At 35.3% G+C, this 22014-nt stretch overlaps 4 protein-coding genes and 1 long non-coding RNA gene across 7 annotated transcripts; 4 read left to right on the top strand and 1 right to left on the bottom strand.

The window, feature by feature from the left end:
• The first annotated feature begins 214 nt into the window (after positions 1–214).
• Positions 215–5247, top strand: ERA1 (Prenyltransferase family protein). 2 transcript variants are annotated; one of them, XM_012994002.2, is made up of 14 exons: positions 215–538; positions 667–753; positions 1095–1200; positions 1794–1829; positions 2268–2350; positions 2440–2493; positions 2578–2629; positions 3192–3256; positions 3454–3510; positions 3636–3708; positions 3857–3943; positions 4069–4210; positions 4412–4512; positions 4807–5247. In XM_012994002.2, exons 1-14 carry the CDS (start codon positions 426–428, stop codon positions 5038–5040), a joined length of 1290 nt encoding a protein of 429 aa, XP_012849456.2. In that variant the 5' UTR covers positions 215–425; the 3' UTR covers positions 5041–5247. The 2 variants fall into 2 exon arrangements, with proteins under 2 accessions (XP_012849456.2, XP_088677575.1); XM_088821449.1 differs by having other exon boundaries at positions 271–538; positions 4382–4512.
• A 1526-nt stretch (positions 5248–6773) lies between these two features.
• LOC105969265 (CASP-like protein 4A3) lies at positions 6774–9152 on the top strand. The gene is made up of 3 exons (XM_012994016.2): positions 6774–7570; positions 7688–7829; positions 8676–9152. The coding sequence occupies exons 1-3, from the start codon at positions 6936–6938 to the stop codon at positions 8868–8870; spliced, it is 972 nt and encodes a 323-aa protein (XP_012849470.2). The 5' UTR covers positions 6774–6935; the 3' UTR covers positions 8871–9152.
• A 534-nt stretch (positions 9153–9686) lies between these two features.
• LOC105969282 (uncharacterized) lies at positions 9687–14716 on the top strand. Of its 2 annotated transcripts, XR_016033032.1 has the most exons (7): positions 9687–10002; positions 11454–11654; positions 11768–11806; positions 11933–12033; positions 12214–12338; positions 12446–12592; positions 13040–14343. It is a non-coding gene; the product is annotated as an uncharacterized LOC105969282 (long non-coding RNA). The 2 variants fall into 2 exon arrangements; XR_001173791.2 differs by lacking the exon at positions 9687–10002 and having other exon boundaries at positions 11518–11654; positions 13040–14716.
• Positions 10461–12308, bottom strand: LOC105969272 (RNA exonuclease 4). The gene is made up of 7 exons (XM_012994024.2): positions 12209–12308; positions 11971–12122; positions 11729–11859; positions 11434–11645; positions 11148–11354; positions 10981–11061; positions 10461–10901 (listed from the first exon to the last, which is right to left on the bottom strand). The coding sequence occupies exons 1-7, from the start codon at positions 12241–12243 to the stop codon at positions 10664–10666; spliced, it is 1056 nt and encodes a 351-aa protein (XP_012849478.2). The 5' UTR covers positions 12244–12308; the 3' UTR covers positions 10461–10663.
• A 3752-nt stretch (positions 14717–18468) lies between the features above and the next one.
• LOC105969294 (protein KINESIN LIGHT CHAIN-RELATED 2) lies at positions 18469–21843 on the top strand. Its single transcript, XM_012994042.2, has 3 exons — positions 18469–18955; positions 19380–21340; positions 21449–21843. The coding sequence occupies exons 2-3, from the start codon at positions 19464–19466 to the stop codon at positions 21660–21662; spliced, it is 2091 nt and encodes a 696-aa protein (XP_012849496.2). The 5' UTR covers positions 18469–18955; positions 19380–19463; the 3' UTR covers positions 21663–21843.
• The last annotated feature ends 171 nt before the right edge of the window (positions 21844–22014 follow it).

Raw genomic sequence — 22014 nt, 5'->3', positions numbered from 1 at the left:
ATCATTAGTCCATTAGTTAAGGCAGTGATGTACACACGCTTGATTGCATTAGTACTAACGGAAAATTGACGAAAATGACTAATAGTATTGAATTTTTGAAACATGAGGGATCAAATGTGCTTTTTTGTAAAGATGGATGACCAATGTGGAATCCGTGCAAATTTGAAGGATGAAAACTGTATTTTTCCTCGATACAAGTTGATACTTTTAAATCGTGTGATTTTACTCGGCCACTTCTTTAAAACGCCTTTAGTTTTCTGCACTCTGGATGCAATAAGAGTCGCGTTCAGTTGACCTCGAGTATAAAAGCTTATTCATATTAAAGTCGTGGTTCGTCTTTTTGGTTCTTCATTTGTGCCGGCAAAGAAACAGCACCCCCAACCCTTCTAATATCGGAGAAACAACGGTCGCCGGCGACGATTGCGATGGCGAAAATGACAGCCTCCAAAACACAGGAGGAGCAGTGGATGGTGCAGAATCAAGTTTTCCGAATTTATGATCTTGTTTACCGCCTCCCTCCCCATGCTCAATCCGTCAAGTTAAGTCTTAACTGTATGCTACAATTAGGGTTCTTCTCTGGCACAATCAATTTCAATTTGAAAGTTCATTACTTCAATTTTGTACTGATTTGTTTGTTTGGTATGTTTTGACATGTGGAATTCATAGCTTTGAGCTTCGACGTGACGACCACATTGAATATCTAACCAGAAGTCTCACGCAACTCGGCCCCAATTTTACCGTTCTGGATGCTAAGTACTTACTTTATTCATCTCCATTAGCATTTACTGTAAACACGCAAATTCAGTTGCTAGTTTTATTTCCTTATTTTTAGTGTATATGTGATTGTGCTATTCAATTTTTTTTTGATGTAATACCATTTGGACTTCGATTGAAAGTAATCAATTTCTATGCATGAGAAAGCCAATATGGCTTGTTTAATTTATGTAATTAGAACGCTCTTGCAGCAATAAATTGTGATTATGGATGTTTACTTACAGCGATTGCATATTACCAGTAATGGTGCTTATTCTATGAGAAAGTTGGTTCACGATATGAATATTAGTATTTAATTGTTTTTGTTTTCCGATTGACAGTCGACCTTGGCTCTGCTATTGGATCATACACTCAATTGCTTTGTTAGGGGATTGTGTTGATGACAATCTGGAAAGTGATGCCATTGATTTTCTCCGACGATGCCAGGTTTCATTTGGTCATAAATTACTTTCCCGTCTTGTGATATATGCTTGTGCAAACTCTTCTTTTAATACGAACATTATTGTTTTCTATTGTTGCATTCCTTTTATAAAACTGTGCATCCAGCCGAAATCATCTAATTTTGCTGTATTTATTGGTCATAATCCTGCCTCCAGAAACTTTTCTTGCCATACCTGTAAATTTAGCATTAGGTCAAAAAATCTATCACCTTTGGATAGAGATTTCCGAAGCTAAATCATGACATTTCGTCATTCAGAAATAAGAATTAGAAAATGATTGTAGATTTTTTTTTTTACTTTACTCCCGAACATAACAATGAAACAACAACATATGCATTTCCACTGTGGCCTGGATAGGCTTATATACGATTCCTGTAGGATGGATGCTGTTTTACCAACTCAGCCGTGCTCGCCTAGTTGCTTGCATTAACTTACAGTTGCACCTATAATCCTTATATACTTTCTGGTTATGCCTGTTGTGGTTGGTCTAGAGACAATACTTCCAATTGTTATTTGAATTTCATTTTTATCCTATGCTGAATTTATTCCGATACAATTTTGTTTGAATGTTATTGACAGGACCCAAATGGTGGCTATGGTGGTGGACCGGGTCAGGTAGGAGAAGTTTTCTCTTGTTTTTAAAATTATCTTCGTGAATGTTATTAAGACGGACTAATATTTTCTGATTTAATGGTTTACCTTTTTTCGTTACATTCTCTTTTTTTCCAATCTCTCTCTCTAAGGAAAAAAAGGAAAAATGCTTATAGCTGAACCAAAATTGCTTATAGCTAATATTTAACATTCAAAAGAGACTGAATGCAGATTTTTTATAATTTATGACAAAACCATGTGGTGGAATTAAGTTTCATATGTTCATTACCTAAATTTTTATTCCAGTATCGAGCATTGGAAATCTTTGACTTGCCTTACACATGAATCATTTTTGAAGAAAATAGAGGAAATTTTGAAAAAGAAATAGGATTTATTATGTATATTCCTTCTAAATTTATTCGGTTGTCAATTAACTAACTCATTGTTTCCCAATAATGTCAGATGCCTCATCTGGCAACAACTTATGCTGCAATCAATGCACTTCTTACTTTGGGTGGTCATAAATCTCTGTCATCAATAAACAGGTGCTCATTCCATTTCATTATTATGTACGTTCGTTTCATTACACATCTATTCAAGTTGGTTTTACATTAAAATCATTTTTGGGTTGCAGAGAAAAGCTATATTCATTTTTGCTGCGAATGAAAGACACAAGTGGTGGTTTCAGGTATTGTCTCATTGTGTGTATTACGCCGTGTTACACATTTTAGATTGTTTCATACTAAAATCTTTCTCGATTCTATTTTTTTAGGATGCATGACGGTGGAGAAGTGGATGTCCGTGCTTGCTACACTGCTATATCTGTAAGTTGAAGTTACTTTAATGTCAATTTGTTTGAATTGCATGGCCACTTAAAACTCTTGAACACTTTAAATAAGAAATTAATATTTAAGAGACCACTTATGTATTAATTAATATTTCTTCTTTTTCAAATGGTCGCTCCAAATTTTTGTTGATAAAATTGTATCCATCCCGTGCCAATTAGTGAAGGCTTGTAATTTGACATTTGTTCAAATTATTCTAAACGTAAAGTTGGACAATTTAAAAGCTACTATGCTCGTTTGCATTGTTCATATTTTAGCTTGATGTGTAAAGACTTGAAGCAGAGACTGCAATTAACAAATCATCATTCAAATCGGTCTAACTGTTGAACAGAAAAATTAGCAAGCATAGGGTTGGGTGCTTAGCTCATGATCACAGGCCTCGAGTCTTGAGACTATGTAGAGGCCTTTTATTTCATTTCTTAGTTGATCCAATTAACTGTTTCATCACATGAGTATTATACTATAAAAAGGTTTAATTGATTACTTTCTTATTCACACGAGCATTTTACTCGTATAATTTTGAGTATCTTGCTTCATTTAGGTGGCCAGTGTTCTTAACATTTTGGATGAAAGGCTGACTCAAAATGTTGGAGATTACATCATAAGGTTCGCCTTTTTTTTCTTTGGCTTTATTCCCCGCTACGAAGCTTGTTCACGTTTCTTGTTCTTGACACATTATTACTGCAAAAACTATGATACAACCGTACAAGAGTTTGGACTTTATTTTCATGCTATCTGCTTTGGTACTTGCAAAAAAGTTGTGTTCTCTAATCTCTTTCTTTTACTGAGCCTACCTCTTACAGTTGCCAGACTTATGAGGGTGGAATTTCTGGTGAGCCTGGCGCAGAAGCTCATGGTGGGTAAGTACTGTGCCGCAAAATGAAATGACTTGTATTCATCCATTTCTAGTTTATCAATGTGCAATAGCTTTCGTTTTTGGGTAGATTAATTAGTTGAAGCCCTCTCAGCCTGATCATGTTCTTAGGTATACATTTTGTGGTTTGGCTGCAATGGTTCTCATAAATGAGGTTCATCATTTGGACTTGCCTGGACTAATTGTAAGTATCTTTATTTTTATTTTTTTCCATTTAGATGGAGGTTCTGTACAAACTTCCCTTTCTCTACTAATTGTAAGTGAGAAATATTTTCACTTCTGTTTATTACCAGTAAACGCAAGTGATATCTGTTTCATCAATTATATTTCAGAATTGGGTGGTATCCAGGCAAGGAATAGAATGTGGATTTCAAGGCAGAACAAATAAGTTGGTCGACGGCTGCTACTCCTTTTGGCAGGTGAATGGAGATTCCAAAGTATTTTAAATTAAATCAAATACCAAATAGAGATAATCAGTATTTTAAGTTTTATCAATCATCGTATAGATAATAGCTATAGTTAGTAATACATGACCTTCAATCAGGGTGGAGTAGCCGCAATAATTCAACGTTTACATTTGATGATTAAAGAACAACTGGGGCTATCAAGTACCTTCAAATTTGACTGCATAACAGAAAGCGATGATGATTCTTCAGACACAGACAGAGAGAAACCCATGTTAGAAGGTTTTACAAATTCTTCGTGTTGATAATTTCTCAGACGTTCTTTTCGTAATTATGATAATACTGGTGCTGCCAAAAATCTCCGTTTTTCTTTTTTTTTATTTCTTTTTTAAATAAACATAATTTCTCAGTAACATTTGTACATTATTATGCCTTTCTTTCCCTGCGGCCCAGGAAAGCCTAATAATGCTTCTTCTCCAATAGGGTTGAATAATAACGGTTACAATTTTATCAAAGGATCCAAAGGCATGAGACCTCTGTTCAATAGCATGGCCTTGCAGCAATACATTCTTCTTTGCACACAGGTACTTCCATTCCTCTATTACTTGTGCAAACAATTTTTTCTTATTTACCTTCAAAATGCACAATTTCAAAACATGATAAAAATTGATACAGAAAAAGAATTGTGGGGGGGGGACCACAAGACGATACAAGTAAAATTCGTGATTTAGGGCTTTCTCTTTATTTCCCGTTCATGTGATTGCATCTTATTCGGGTTGAAACCTTGCATATATACTTCCCTTGTTCGAATGAGACTTCCTTAAATGTACTATGTTAGTAGCGTTGATAGTTTCTTGTACGATGTGGTGGGGGTGCAGGAGGAAGCAGGTTTTAGAGACAAGCCGGGAAAACGTAGGGACCACTATCATACATGCTATGTCCTAAGCGGACTGTCCGTCTGCCATCACTGCAACGTAAAAGAAGCCGAAACACCCCCTTTGCCCAAGGATGTGATGGGCCCTTATTCCAATTTGTTGGAACCTGTTCATCCTTTGTATAATATTGTTTTGGACAAGTACTACGAAGCACATGAGTTCTTCGCAAGATTGTAGGCAAAAGTAAGTGGCATAGGCAGATCTTTTTATCTGTCGTAGAATCTTTCTTGTATCAGATTCCATTGAAAGATGAAAAACTACAGGGAGCCTTTGAGTATCTGCAACATTGAGATAATAGTTTAGTTTGTTGCTAATATAGTAATATTTTACTCACACTAATGTGTAGATGATTGTTTTGAATTTATATAATCAATTTGCACTTGAGGTAAGGTCTAATTACGAACAAACTCTCCTTGTTTGCATAATTACGAACACTACCCTACGTGTTTGCATAATTACGAGCACCACTCTGAGGTATTTTTCGTCTAACGAATTTACCCTCATAGTTAACAATAACAGAATCAAATAGATTTTATGGAATATCCATTTTGTAATGATAATAATACCCTTGCGAGTCTAATTGTAAGGTTCATAAATAATTATATATTTTTTTTAAAACTCTTTTGTTTTAATTTTTTGTTTACTGTTAACTTGCCGTTTTTGTGCCATAAGGGGTTATGTGTAAGATTTTACATTGTATGACAGCCGAATGTAAGAAAATCATAAAATTGAATGTGAGACCTTTTTTTCTCTTTCATTTAATTATTTTAACACAAGCATTTTAGACAATTACTACGTTTTATTAGGATTTTTTGCAGCCCGCTAGTTTCAGGGGTGCTTGTAATTATGAAAACAAGAAGGGCTTCTTCGTAATTAAAATTTACTTTAGGGGGCTCCATGATATTTGACGCTTGAGAAACATTGCTGGCTTAAACTGTGTGTAACAAGGTCCCACACCATTTTATATTTTCGGCTAAATACAGTTTGCACCCTTAAACTATAAGGGTGGTAACACTTACCCCCTTAAAGTTACAAATGTGACACTTACCCCCCTCATTAATGAATTTTAAGGTATAACTTTGACTTTGAATGATGTGGCATTTTTTCTTCCCAAATTGTCCTTCTAGCAATTAAATAAATAATGAATATGTAATAATAAAAAATTCGGCAACTTTGCCAAAACTTAATTTTATTATTTCCATATTGTAAATCTATGAATGAAAAAAATTGAATTTTAGTTTATTTTTGTTTTACCTTGTGTTCATTTGTAGCTAATAAAAAGTTAACGATTATTCAAATTTTAAGTATAATTTTATAGTTTATATAGTTATTTTAATGCGTATATGACTCTAATATAATCATCTCACTTTTTACTTGGAGAATCACAAAATGTATTCAAAAGTTAATAAGAAATTATAATTTAAACGTCTAAATATTTAAATATTATTTTATTAAAATTTATATTTAAGTAACTTAAATAAATTTTCAAATCAATAATTATTATAAAAAACTTGGCCATTTAAGTCTTGAATATTTTTTTCTCGCGAATGCTTAACGTATTTTATATATTTTTTAAAATATTGAGATTTTTATTTATATTAGGGTCTATAGTAATTAAAATGTGGAGTTAAACATAAATCAAAATATTTTTTAATAATTATTATATTTTATAAATTTTAGTTTTTGAAATATTATTGAAACTATTTTATTATATATGCATCAATATAATAGCTAGAAGGACAATTTGGGAAGAAAAAATGCCACATTATTTAAAGTCAAAGTTTTATCATTAAATTCATTAATGAGGGGGGTAAGTGTTACATTTGTAACTTTAAGGGGTAAGTGTTACCACCCCTATAGTTTAAGGGTGCAAAGTGTATTTAGCCCTTATATTTTTATTACCGTCAACTGTCAAGTCGTCTCATAAATTCATATACATAAAATGGAAAAAAAGTAAATTAAATTAGGGGTTGAAGTTGAAGAATGAAAAACTGTTCTTGATATATAGAAGACAGATTTCTCTTCTCAATTCTCATCAACCAACAAACGAAACTGGATTCATTGAAAAAATTATGGAAACCCAAATTAAACAGCAGCCAATCCTCGCCGTCGATTCCTCCGACTCTCCGCCTCACTCCAAACGAAACAGTGGCGACCACATTCTGCTCTCGCCGCCGCTGGGTTCGCCGGAAAACTCACCACCCGGCTCTCACAAACAGAACAGCGGAGGACACATCTCACTCTCTCCGCCGGAGAATTCACCTGCGCGTTCTTCACTTTCCTCCGATCACACCGCCGTCAATCACTCCCCGGAAAACAAGCCTCCGCCGCCGGCGGCGGTGGTGAGAAGAGATGTGTTCAAGGGGCCCACGGAGAACGCGATCGTATTGCAGGAGCCTATGGCTGTGGTGAACATGGCTGTACTAGAGGAGGAGCAGCCGCCGTCGCCGCCGAAGGCGGCGGCGACGAAGACCGATCCAGGTATCGGAGTGGCGGAGGGCGGCGGCGGAAGTGGGAGGCGGAGGGTCAGACCTAGACCATCGCCGTCGATATTAAACAGAGGTAAAAGAGAGAAGATGGTGAAGAAAGCTGCTTTGGGGTTCAGAGTTTTCGGGTTCTTGTTTTGCTTGCTCTCACTATCTGTAATGGCAGCTGACAGAAATCAAGGCTGGGCAATTGATTCATTCAATCGTTACAAAGAATTTCGGTATAAATTAATTTAATTAAAATAATATTATTTGAAATTTCAGTTCTTGATTTTTTTAGCTGATTTTCTGTTTAGTGTTTACCCTTTTTTTGAAATTTGAAATGTGGGATTTGGCAGGTACTGCATTTCTGTGAATGTAATAGGATTCTTGTACTCGGGAGCTCAAGCTTTCGATTTATCGTATTATTTAGCCACCGGAAAGTATATTGTGCATCAACAACCGCAACTCAGGCACTACTTCGATTTTGGAGTCGACCAGGCTAGTTTTTTTTCCTTATCTCTATATTATTTATGTGTTAATTAGTCTTACACATACATTCGACAATTGATAATGAAGAGGTTTAGTGTCGTACATTCGACAATTGATACTCGTGTACTGCTAAGGTTTGAATGAATTTTCAGTTAAATTTATCGGCTTTATATTAAAATAAAATAAACTTCACAAACTTTGATGGTATTGCGGGCCTCGTTTTGGTTATGTTCCGTTGGATAAAGCTATGGAATCGAAGGGAATTGCGAAAAGGGCCATCTTTCTATAGAACTACCTTTTACCGAGATTCTGTTCTTTTCATTCCACTAACCGCCACCGTTTACATTGTGGAGAATAACACATACATTACTCACACTAGTGCTTTAAGACAAGTGCTTCTGTTTTTTCGTAGCGTGAAAAAGGCGAAAGAATAAAAAAATAATGAATTCCATCTATCCTCTTTTAATCCCATATTTTCTCTATTTTTTGCATTATATTACATTTCTAAATTTCATTTACGATACGATTTATGAATTGTATTTTGGTATGATCGTTATCTCGCTAGGCATAATAATAAGCTTCTAAGTCGTTCATGTGATTGAACCAAAACGGAAAAATAAACTCGCAGGCAACAAAATGAGATTTACGATTTATGTACCACGATCAAAGATTACAACATAGAAAGTCCAATCAAGCAAAAATATAGTGTTGTACATGCAAGATCCTATATCGATCTATAGTTTATTTATTCCTATAATAACTATTGACATGCTGTAACTTCATATTTCCTGTATTCGTTTATTTCTTTTTCTTTCCCGTTACTTACTAATTTATTTATTTTATTTATGGTGGCAGATAATTGCGTATCTTCTGATATCGGCCTCTTCGTCAGCTACAATACGGATCGACGATTGGCAATTAAATTGGGGAAAGGACAAGTTTCCAGATATGGCAACTGCTTCAGTATCCATGTCTTTCCTCGCGTTTGTCGCCTTGGCTGCTAATTCTCTCATTTCCGGATATTCTCTTTGCACATCCAAATCCATCTAGTTTCGACTTTCTTACGAACACCATTTGCTTCTTACAAGTTGCACCGCACCCCAGAAACTGTAATGAATTTGTCATATTTGTATATACATATACAGTATGTTGAGATTTTTGTCAGAATAATACCAGAGAAACGTGTAGGTACACTGGGTAAACCTACACTCTTGGGTAAACCTACACTCTTGTATAATAGCTTGCAAACTATATTAGAACTAATATATAAACCATCTTATAAGGGATGTGATAAATGTCGTTCGAGCTTTAATAATACGTTTCGACTTCAAACGTGATTTTGATTTTTTTTTATTCCAAATTTTGCAAAATCCGAAAATAGGATCTGTAGTATTCTGAGTTAGTTTTCTAATCCAACTCGAATCACCAAAATTGGATGTCCGGCGAGAAAGATATACATGAATCAATGAATAATGCCCACAATTTTGATGTATTGAGGTATCTAAAATACAAAATGTGACTCATTCATGCATAACTTTGTCACACGGCATCCAATCAAGCGGATTTAAGTTGAATTAGAAAACTAATCCAAAGGACTACAATTTTCGTGTTTCGAATTTTTCCAAAATCAACATAGAAATCAGATTCAAAGTCAAAACAACATTAGTAAAATTGAAACGACATTTTAACATTTCAGTTTTTTAATGTATATAAATAAAAAGCTGGAGGCCCGTTAACGGTGACAATTGAAAGCCCGATCGGAAAATAACAGTAAAAAGCCCAATAAAAGTGGGTCGGATTATCCGGAAGTAGCCCAATTAAACAAAGGCTAAGCAAGCAAGCGCATCAGATATTTTATTTTACAGTGGAGTTCAAAAGAGAATTTAATCGCGCGCGAGATCATCAAGTAAAAGCTCCTCCACTTTTTTCCACTCAAACCCTCGCCTCACTCATTTTCCCCTTTCCCTGTTTTTATTGCAATTTTTTGAACTATACGAAGCAAATGAGAGAGAGAGAGAGAGAGAGAGAGAGAGAGAGAGAGAGAGAGAGAGAGAGAGAGCGCCGATTTACACAACGTTTCCCCACCGCCGGTAAATCTCTTTATTTTTTTTCAACTGTACGAAGCAAATGAGAGAGAGAGAGAGAGAGAGATCGCAGATTCACACAACGTTTACCTCTGCCGGTAAATCTCTTTATTTTTTCTTAAATCTGCGTCTAAATATTTGTATCGCTTAATTTGTTGTGATTATATGAGTGTGCATTTAGTGTTTAATAGTACTATTGTCATCTCGCTCCATTTTTTTTTGTGTTTGTTGGCCTTTTACAGTCTGTAGGTTGAATATGGTAGTGATATTTTGAGCACTGGATTTATAATTTAAATATAATTTAAAAAATAAAATAAAAATCATTTAATTCTGACACATGCACGAAATTTCAGTTTTCTATATGATAGTTTATGTTACCGATTCGAACCAGCGAAGCACGTTGTTAATTTCTTCAAATTATTTATCCCGACACAGTGTAAACGCACAGTTTTTTAGCTAATAACTGCTGTTAGTGAAATAGAGCTCATCAAACACATAGATATAATAGGATCACTGAAAGTACTTATGGTTCCAGCTACACATTAATCGATGGGGGTAGAAACTAATTTGAAATGCATTATTAGTATGAGGAAAGTCCTTTCTCATTCGAGTGGATTAAATTTCCTCATCAAATACAAATAGCAACAGTGTAATTGCAACTTATGATGCTACGGATAAATCCGAGCGAGGGGTAAAATAAGTAATTCTAAAAGCATTAGTAAATAGTAAGTACAAATTGCATATTCCATTTGGAATTCTTTATTTTTTGTCCAAGCACCAGCAAAAATAATCGGACCTTGATATTTCCAACATCTTTTGTGGAGACATTCTCTCAAGCTCGCTCTGCCTTCGTGATGCAAAATTGTTCCGATTTTGTGGGTCCGAAGCCATAGGATAGTCTTCTACCTTATGAGCTTGAGCTCTCATTCTTATATACAGCCTCATTGTAGCCACACAGTCATCATATGGCTCTTGTATACCAGTTTGGATGTCGTATCTATATGTACACAAACATCGACTATTAATTTTTCTTTTTGAATTTGAATGCCGAATTAAGATGAAACGAAGCTACTTACCCAAGATATGCCTTGGTTAAATATTTCAGTGAGTTGCTTAGCTTGCTTGTTTTCATCAGTGGCGGATATTTTGCTGTATCCCTGTAAAAGCAATTACTAGATTCATCAGACAGCTTATTTATTTGATTAATTAATGCTGTATTGATGCAGCTAATTAAAGAGCTTGCCTGATCAGTATTTCCGGATATTCCATTTCCAAGCATTTCAAATCATGATCCAGTCCATGGCCAATTAGAATCCTTGCTTTTCCACCTCTATTACGGATCTGCCATATCGGCTCTCCGTTGCATAAGTAGTCTTGAATTTTCCGCTGGACTTGCCTAAGTGGCATCGCGTCTCTCAAATATTCCGGTCGTATACCTGTTGTTTCATACCTGTAAAACATTTCAGATTTATTTTAGCTCTATTGATTGATATATAGCGTATCTTTATTTGCGGAAACTCATTAATTACCTATAGTTTGTGACTTGAAGGTGAGGCTTGACATATGTTTGGAAGATTATCTTTTCATACTCGTCAGTCAGGCAGACCCTTGCACAGAGATCCAACGAGCCGTCAGTGCCCCCTCCGACCATTTTGCAAGCAAGTGATACCGTTTTTGCTCTGGTATTATCAATCCTCAGTTCGTCTTGTATGCCCAAGTTAGCCATTCGGTATATCAGACCCTAATTCAGGTGAAAAGTAAATTATATCAGATGATACACAAAAATCGGTATTATATTTTTTTTTTAATTCTTATGGTCGTTACATTATTTCCACGTGAAAATTGGCATTTCTCTCGGTGAAGCTGGACAGCATAGCGGCTGCTAAAGATAGTTAAGCAAAGGTCACATCCTCGTTCTTTGAATACCCTTTCACATTCTGCCTTTGGTAGAGGTCCTGAATATAGACGAATTTCACCATATATTAGAATATAATCCCATTTCTAAATAATGTGTATATATCTATATAGGATAATATGGTTTCAAAGAGATTGAAGAAGAATAATACCTATGAGATGCTCGCGCAGAGATTCAAAAGAACGGCAATGCTTTTGACAAATACCGCAAACAGGTTCGTGATTTGAATGATATGATATCCTCATATGTTCAACGAGATGCTCCATTTTGTTGAACTGTCTGTAGCAAGCAGCACACTTGTTCCTGCACATCAAAATAATCACCATTTAATTACACACCATTACACTATTATTTACGTTACCTTTATATTGCATGAAATAAAAATATACCTCAGATTTTCTGAAGACTCGTATCTGCTGTCCATGACTGGAATGAGTTCTACTTCTACTGAAACGAAACCTACTCTGAGAGGTGGGAAGGAAAAGAAATGCACACTGGCAAATAAATGGAAATTCGGAGGTATTTATATTTGCTGTTGGAATTTTTGGACCACTAGTTTACGTTTGAAAAGATTCGTCAAGGCAATTTACTTACCCGAGTGTTTTGGTTTCATGATCTTCTTTTAGATTCACCTGCTATAGTACCACAAAAAAAAACAGGCTAACGTAACATTCGTGGCAATCTAAATGCTCGTGGGGCCCACATTTGAAATGCTAGAATCTTCCGAAATCTCTCACATTTGGAGTTTGGCAAAGTGGTGCTTGGTTGTTCATGTAAGAATGACAGTCTGGTGTCTGCCATTTTACCTTTCTTTGTCGTTCCTCGTATGGACTGAATGGTCTGAATATTGTGGCCATTGTGAAAAAGAGAAGTCAAAATATTTGGAGTTCTTTATGCTAACTTTTATTTATTCAAGGATATTCTCATAGATTATGTTGACATGCACGGCTGATGTTTTTAATTTCATGTTATTATTCTTGGTATCGTGTCCGTTTTTTAAATAATGGTACTGGTATATATGATAATAGCAAGTGTTGTCCGATTTGAGTTTATTAATCTGCTAAATTTTGCCATGCTGCATGTACTCCATTATGGAGGAATGTCTTAAACAGAAAGTTGTTATGTATATATATATATATATGCTCATTACAATAATGCATATTGAGAAGTGTAGAAGTGTATTATAATTACAAGCTAAAAGCAATGTCTTCATTTTGCAGATAGTTTTTTTTTATCTTATATCCTTTCGGCAAAGCAATGAAGGCGGGCAGGCGATAAAGGTATTCGATCAGCGGATCGCAGGTACACTCTCTCTCACTCTCTCTTATTTAACAGAAATTCTACTTAGAGCTTCTATTCCCAACATAGGAAAATCCCGTGTGAGTTTGACCTAGGAATTATCTTTTGACTGAAGTAGGGCCAACATATTCAGATACCCTTTGGGAAAAGCATCACTAGAATATAAGGGCTTTTTGTTTGTTTTGGGTGATAATGTAATAGCCCCACACGAGTGAAACCAAAAATTCAAATCGTAAATTTTCCTATATAATTCCGTTATTTTCTAAAATATCTCTACGTAATCCTAAAAAGATCTAAATACAGATATTGAATATATTTTTTCTATACCTCTCCCAATAGTTATATCAGGAATACATGTATAGCAGTTCAAAATCTTACTAGACACGGTCGAAAAATTCTTTCGAAAAAATCATATATATTTCCCATTTCTCAATGTGCCGAGCCCCTATCGTATATATTTACCGTTGTAGATTGAAATAACAAATGTAAATCAACCTGCCTAATTACGAAATAGAAATTATTCTAAATTCTTAAGTTCCATGACAACGTCCACGTGTATTCATATGGAAACCTAGTCTTTGATTGAGAGAAACTTAACTATCTTAGTGTGAAGATGAATGCATATGCATATGCATCTCTTTTTTTGCATCCAGCTCGTACTAACAGCAAAAAGGAAACGCATACGATTCTTCAAACCTCAAAACGGTCAAAAGGATATAGGTTTGCACGTGTGACGTGTGTGTAGGGACTGATGGAAAGTTGTTTGTTTCTTCCACCATGGCCTGTATATTCTGCTGCCTTCTTTTTATTTCTTACAAATTTCTTATGGAGAATATGCCTTGTGTTAGTTAACCCTAGTCTAGATCTATAGGTTAGTTGTAGCATTACAATTGGAAGAATAAATTTTGAAAAAGAAATATATATGAAGAATGATAATATCCCATAAATGATTTATCATACATATATGTAGAAGCATGGTTTTGTAGAACCGACACCCTGTGAAATACACTATGTAATTTTACACCATTGATCTTTATATCGTAACACACACTCACGTGTACTGTGTGCTTAGTGGATACTTAGTTACGTAGATCTACGGTTTAAAATCAGCTGGTGTTAGAACCGTTTCACAACAAGATTAGATTTTATCTTTTATTTTCGCACTCTTCTCATGAAATCTGTACATTCTATAAATTGGTCATGGATGGAGACATGATTCAGAAAATTCATTCCGGTCAAAATCTTGACCATGTTGCTTTTTATTTTTTCATGTGTACTATATACTCTTGAATTTACACACATTAGCCACAAGTAAAGTCAAACTGAATAAATAAAAGTTATCCCCTTTTTTTTCTGAATAATGAAGATGCTCTTCATGAAAATGATGAAAGAAAAGAAACTATGACCCATGCAGTGCATGCTTTCTTTTTAACATATTTTTTAAAAACCTTTTTCCCCTCTCAAGATGAAAATTTTGCTAGAATTTTTTTTATTCTTCTTTGACTGTTTTATTTGGTGTTGTCGGATGATCGGGATGCGATTTCGTGGATTAATCTAATTTTATATTTATGAAATTTATATTTTGTTCATTTGCTTAATACAATTTTAATCAAAAGTTGTACATGATTTTTTAATTTTTTTGGGGTGATGTTAGTATGTTACTACCCAAGAAGAATGTCTCATAGCAAGATTGTTCCCCTAATCCTTCTTTATCTTGATATGTTATCCATGCATAAGTAAATCAAATATGCATACATATTAGAGAGAGAGAGAGAGAGAGAGAGAGAGAGAGAGAGAGAGAGAGAGTATTTCTTTGGAGCATTCACTTTACTGACTATCAATTAAGGCGATCGGAAGTTTTGCCGTGGGTGCTAATGTCATTTAGTAATTATATATTTAATATTAATAAATTAAAACTAATTCACCTTACCATTACTTCATTATTCAGCCCATCTTTCTTTGCCCATACCCAGTTAGGCGAGTTTTAGAGTAAATTACCTTTCCAGTAATGAACAAACCTTATTCACAAAACAGCCCTCTCCAGCAGCAGGTAAACTTTATAATATTTAAAAATAAAAATGAAGAGACCTTCTACAAACTTATTTGGTTTTTTTTTTAGTTATAGGTCCAATATCGAGAATACTTTTTGTAATTTTAAATCGTTTTAATTTCAACCACTTAGGCCCACGTTTGGTTGCCAAGATAAGTCATGATTAACTAAATAGTTGGATTTAATTTGATGTTTGATATTCCCAATAAATTGTCGGGTCAACCCGCCAAATCATGGCTTATCTTGCTTTATCTTGGCTTATCTTGCCTTCTAATGAGTTTTTTTTTTGTTAGACCTTACAAGCTCCAATAAAATAATTGAGTTTCATTAGATTATTTAATATTATCTTGGCTAATCTTATCTTGCCAACCAAACGGGGCCTTAGAGTATTATATGTCATATTATTCAAACAATTTAGTTTCGGTTGGTTGAGTAGATTTGCCATGATTAACTAAATAATTAGATTATGTTTGATGTTTGGTAACTCAAATAACTTGCTGAGTCCATCCACAAATATTATGTTATCATAGCACCTTTTTTGTAGTCTTTTTATTGGACGTCCAACTTTTGGATAAAAATAATTGAATTGTCTTTAGATTATTTAATCTTATTCTAGCAACCAAACGGGGCAAGGTTGAGTTCTCGGTGGCCTCTATTTTCGAATAAAGCTAACTTTATGATTGTCATTTTCTTTATTTCGTTTGGTGATTGCATTCAAAGAAGTCAAATATGTAAATTGATTATTCGGTTCTTTGTGAGTATGAATAAGACTTATCTACCACCTATTTAGTATGTGAACTTAGTACCAACCTGATTGAGATACTGGAAACCATCAAGGATAACGACGGATAATTAAATGGGATTATTGGTCACTAAATAAAGGATTAAATAAATCGCTAAAGGACAAGAAAAACACGCTAAGAGTGTAGCCATCACCATAATACAACAGCATGTTTGATTGATTATACTCGATAATACGATTCATGCACCTAAGAAAAAAATAAAAGAGTGATTAGATGCAACATTAATATATTCGTTTTAATAATTTAGTTGACATATGTTAGGAAGTTTTTGTCATGTAATACCCAATAAATTTTAAAATATGAAGTAACAATATAAAATTATGGACCAAACATAATCGCTTGTTGCTCAGATTTCTTTGTGCCCCACGGGTTGGGAATCAAGGCCCGGGCGGATAGACCTAACCGCCGAGCAAGTGGTTGCACCCTCGGAATATGCTGTAGTTATCACAATTATATAATCCTTTGTTTTTTTTTTCAAGTATTTGGTAGGATTGATTATTGCCGTGCTATAAAAATTGTTATGCTGTTGGAGGACTTAATACTTTTCCTTTTATAGTTATTTGTATAGATTATTGGTGCAAAATCATCCGATGCTTTTCACCAGGTGTAGTATTTTATAGACATGTTGACTATGAGTGTAAATTGGAAGAAAATTAAAATTAGTTTTTCACTTCACCAAATAGCTTTGATAAATATGAACATTGCCCATAAAACTGTTGGTTACTATTTCTTTTGATAGTAAAATAGATTCATTTGTCAGCAAATGCAGGCTGGATCATAAATTATTTTTAAGGAAACAACAATTGTCTTGTCAATTATGTAATAATCCATGAGGTTTAACTGATTTATACACTTGGAATTATGCAACCATGTCATGTGGGTGGTCTGATAATACGATACCATGTGTTATGTGTAATCTTATGTGCTCGAATATATAGAGTCGTGCGGAAATAAAATTGTTAGACGTAGTTGTGTGATCTCTATAATTAGATGTTGACGAATTCGACCCTGATAGAAATAGTTGCAGACTTGCAGTAACTCAAAAGATTGTAATATGGAGAATAAAATCATAAATAAATAAATATATGGGAGAATGAAAAGTAGACTGTATAATCGGATAATAATCAACGAGTGCTAGGAGTTGTAGCATCATGTGATACCTTTGCAAAGAATTATACCCTTTGCTTGGGATGCAAATTAGGAAATTTTGCTTCCACTTTGAAAATAATATATAGAGTTGCTTCTAATATAAATAAAGCTGCTACTTTTTTTTTTCACTTTGTGTGGTTTGTGAATTATGAGGAAAAAAAAGTTGCATTCTTTTAACAAGCAAAGGTCATTGGTTTATATTATATATTAAATGGCATAAATCTTTATTGTACACGAAACAAAATTGTGCCTGCAAGTGGATATTGAGTGTGTATAACTCAACTGATTACAGGATGGTAAGTTGGTGTAAGATACTAGGATTAAGGTAATAAACTGTTAAGTTACCATGATATACACTGATATTTTAAAAAAATATCAGGTCAAGAGATGGAGGCTCTGGAAACGTAAAATCTTGATTACTCTTTATTATTCACTATTAACTCATAAAAATAGGCATATTTGTATTGTTGTGTGTAAATGAACGTTAAAAATCTTATTCACCGTACACTTTTTCGATTAATGATTAAGATTAGGAATTTGTACCGACGTATATCGAATCTTGGAGTTTTCATTTGAGATGATAACTCCTCAAGACTAGTCTTTTAATATTTCCATATATATCTTCATAAATGAGAGCCAACTTGATCGATTTGGTCCCAAATTACAAAAGCTGTCAAAATTACAGCTTGTTTTCTAATACGTCGTCGTCCCACCCCACCCTCACCAATCAATAATCATTATCCAGGAAGAAGAAAAAAAAACAATTCTTGTAAATAAGCAAATCACTGCCACGTGGATTTAAGTACGACGTGGCAAAATGTAACTGGGTGAACATCCCTTGCAATCAAAGAAGTCGTGTGCTCGATGGCAGGGGATCATTATCGAGTGTTGTGCCAAGTTTGGCTAAATTGAAAACTGCTTTCAGATTGGCCTGGTTTTTTTTCAAAATTAGATATAAATTAATATTTAATATAAGGAATAAAAACGTAAAATAATATTTCTTATTTTTTTTGCTAGTATCTTAAAGTTGCATACAGTTAAAACTCAATGAATTAATATAGTTGGGACTAACAAAATTTTATTATTTAGTGAAATATTAAATTATTGAACTAATAATTTAATACATTTTTACTGAATTGGGGCTGGAAAAAATTCTTATTTAAGTGATATTATTAATTTATCATGAATTAGGAATTTCACAAGGTAAGATAATTTAGTGTAAAAGTGTCGTTTAATAATCCGCGACAATCAAGAATTACAGTTTAAAGTGGATAAAAGCGTGGTTAAATGCATTTCTGTCATATCCCAATTAAAATATTATTATTATTAAAAAAAATGATATAATATATTGGAGAAAAGACAAATGAATATATGTATAAATTTCGGCGGTTGCAAAAAAGGTGGTGGCGTTGGCGGAAGATGACAAGTCCCCTTCATGCTTAAACATTCCAACTTCCCCTGCACCCCACACCTATACATACAAACACAAACTATACATACAAACAATCACATATATATTATATATAAATATATACACAAAATTTACTCTTCGATTTATCTACCTACATTTGTCAAGTCTTCCAATAATTTGATTCTCAACAATCATCTGGATAATCTTGTATATTTGATCTCTCGATTATACAATTCTGCCCCCCCGCCCCCCTTACCATCTTCCTCAAACCACCACCCCCTCCATTTTTTTTTTCATATCTCTGCCCATCAACCTATATATTTAGCAAGAATAATCAAAAGGGTGGAGATACAAATAAACACACGTACCTATACATACATACATACATATTTACCAATCTCTGCCCCAAGGATTTATTGCCTAGGTATGAACATTTTTTATCATGTTTTTTTTTTCCGCTTCTTTCGTATGATGTATTCATATTATGATGCATTCGTGTTTTTTCTAAACGATGCGGTTTTTCGGTATTTTCCTGTTCTGATTCATATATCTCCGCCTCAATTTTTCGATGTTGATCTGGCGTATATAAATTTATGTTCCGATTTTTCGATGTTTGCTATGCCCCGATTTTTAACGGGGGGAATGAAAAGTTCGTAAATCATGTTAATTGCAGTTATGTCGTTGGAGGAGAAATGCGTAATCAATGTTTATTAACTGTTACATTCTGTTTCTAATTGCATTTCTGTTTTCGGAAGTTGTGGGTGTTGCGCATTTATTGTTTGTTGGACCGAGTTATTATCAATGGCTGCAATTTTCTAATTTAAATGTTACATTTTTCACATGTGCAGGCAAAACAAATTAAACATCAGGAAATTCCAACACATCCTTTTTTTTTTTTTTGGTTTTAAATTTATTCGTAAACTCCTGCCGCAATGCCTGAATACATGGTGGACCAATCAAACGGCGACATTTTCTCGAATGTCGCTCCGAAAGAAACATTGACCGAAATGTCCCCGAGAAGCCCCTTGGGCACACACAGCCCCCCGCCGTTGAGCACCACGCTCAGCCACGACAGCAGCGACTCTCTCGACTTGGTCATCGATGATGTCATCATCGACACGTCGATCGAACAGTTGTACCAGAATGTCTGCGAGATGCAGAGCTCCGACCACTCACCTTCGAGGCGCAGCTTTTTATCCTACGGTGAAGAATCAAGAATTGATTCCGAATTACGGTTTTTCGCCGGAGGAGATTATTGTAATTTGGACACGAAAAAGGAAGCTACCTCTAAAGACGACATTCTTGAAGATACTACTCCTACTAAGTCTATAACAACACATGAAAACGGACTTCCTTCGAACACCGAATCCACAAAAAAGGGTAATTTAAGAAGCAAGACTTTGAACGGGAGGCCACCGAACGGGAAACAAGGCTCGAAAAAGCTAGGGGCATTTTCGTCAATGAAAAACGAGAATAACGGTGAACCGGGATATCTCGGGCCGTACTTGCTCAAACAGGCGAGGGACATTATAGCATCGGGGGAAAACTCTCACAAGGCTCTCGAATTGGCTCTTCGTGCGATGAGTTCTTTCGAGATTTCGGCAAAGAAGGCTAATTTAGACCACGTCATGTGTCTGCATGTTGTGTCTGCATTGTACTGCAGGCACGGCCGGTACACCGAGGCGATTCCTATTCTCGAGAAATCGATCGAAATCCCGGTTATGGATTTAGGCCATAATCACGCTTTGGCTAAGTTCGCAGGGTGCATGCAATTGGGCGATACTTACGCAATGCTCGGGCAGATTGAGAATTCCATACTTTTCTACACTGCAGGTTTGGAAATTCAAAGACAAGTATTGGGCGAAAAAGACCCTCGATTCGGTGAAACTTGCAGGTATTTAGCCGAAGCGCACGTTCAAGCTATACAATTCGACGAGGCTGAAAAGCTCTGTTTGATGGCTCTCGATATACATAAAGAGAACGGTTCTTCTTCGTCTGCTTCTCCAGAGGAAGCAGCGGATAGGAGACTCCTTGGACTTATCTGCGAGTCGAAAGGAAATTACGAAGGCGCCCTCGAGCATTACGTTCTCGCCAGCATGGCCATGGCTGCCAACGGGCACAACGCTGATGTAGCGGCCATTGATTGCAGCATCGGTGACGCTTACCTGTCACTAGCCAGGTACGACGAGGCTGTCTCTGCTTATAAGAAAGGGCTTGAAATGTTTAAATCGAGTAAAGGAGAGAATCATCCTTCGGTCGCTTCGGTTTTCGTTCGTTTGGCCGATTTGCATAACAAGATCGGAAAATTCAGCGATTCAAAATCTTATTGCGAAAGCGCCCTCCGTATTTACGCGAAGCCAGTACCAGGTAGCCCAAAGGAAGAAATTGCAAGTGGCTTGGTCGATATTTCTGCTATATTTGAATCAATGAACGAGCCTGAACGAGCTTTGCAGTTGCTAAAGAAGGCGTTGAAAGTGTACGGTACAGCGCCAGGTCAGCAGAGCATAATTGCGGGGATCGAAGCTCAAATGGGAGTGTTGTACTATATTTTGGGGAGTTATCCGGAGGCTTATAGCTCTTTGAAGAACTCTGTAATGAAGTTCCGTTCGACCGGAGAAAAGAAATCGGCCCTTTTCGGGATTGCTTTGAATCAGATGGGGCTTGCTTGTGTGCAGCTTTTGTTGATAAACGAGGCTGCTGATTTGTTTGAAGAAGCTCGAGATATTCTCGAGGCCGAATGTGGGCCCTACCATGCTGACACTTTGGGTGTTTATAGTAATCTTGCTGGAACTTATGATGCAATGGGCAGGTAAATTTTCGCACTTTTTATTACTAATATTTTGTTATTTTATTATCTTTGATGGATTAATTTTGAGCTTTAAAAAGGATTAAACGGATCATTTTTTGTATTTTGAAGGACTTGTGATGCAATTGAAATATTAGAATATGTTGTCGAGATGAGAGAGGAGAAGCTCGGAACTGCAAATCCAGATGTCGAAGATGAGAAACGCAGACTCGCTGAGTTATTAAAAGAAGTAGGAAAGGTCCGAACCAGAAAATCGAGATCTTTGGAGACCTTACTCGTCAAAAATTCTCACACCGTTATTCCTTTTCACATCGAAGTGTCTTGAAAATACTCCATATCGTATTTTCCGTTTTTCGTTTTGTTCTTTCGTTTTTCTTTTTTTTCGTTTTTCGAGTGTACAAGTTTACTGAACAGGTAGTTGTTGTTGGATTGCCTTGCATGTTCTTGTCTTGAAATCTGAGTGACATTGAAAATAAATAAAAGCATTAAAAGAATGTTATTACTAAGAAGATTTGAGGTCCATTGCATGGTTGAGAAATGCAGAGGGGTTGTTTTGTCATTTCCTATTTTGTAAAGATGGAATTTCATTTTCCTTTCTTGGTACAACTACTATAAGATTAGAGGTTAACTAAGGACACAGACTAGAGTAATTATGATTAGTTGAATATTAAGGAATC

The sequence above is a fragment of the Erythranthe guttata genome, chromosome 8 (genome assembly GCF_056151865.1).
Source record: "Erythranthe guttata isolate IM_541 chromosome 8, IM_541, whole genome shotgun sequence".
Taxonomy (NCBI): domain Eukaryota; kingdom Viridiplantae; phylum Streptophyta; class Magnoliopsida; order Lamiales; family Phrymaceae; genus Erythranthe; species Erythranthe guttata.
This window is presented reverse-complemented; position numbering and strand designations above follow the sequence as displayed.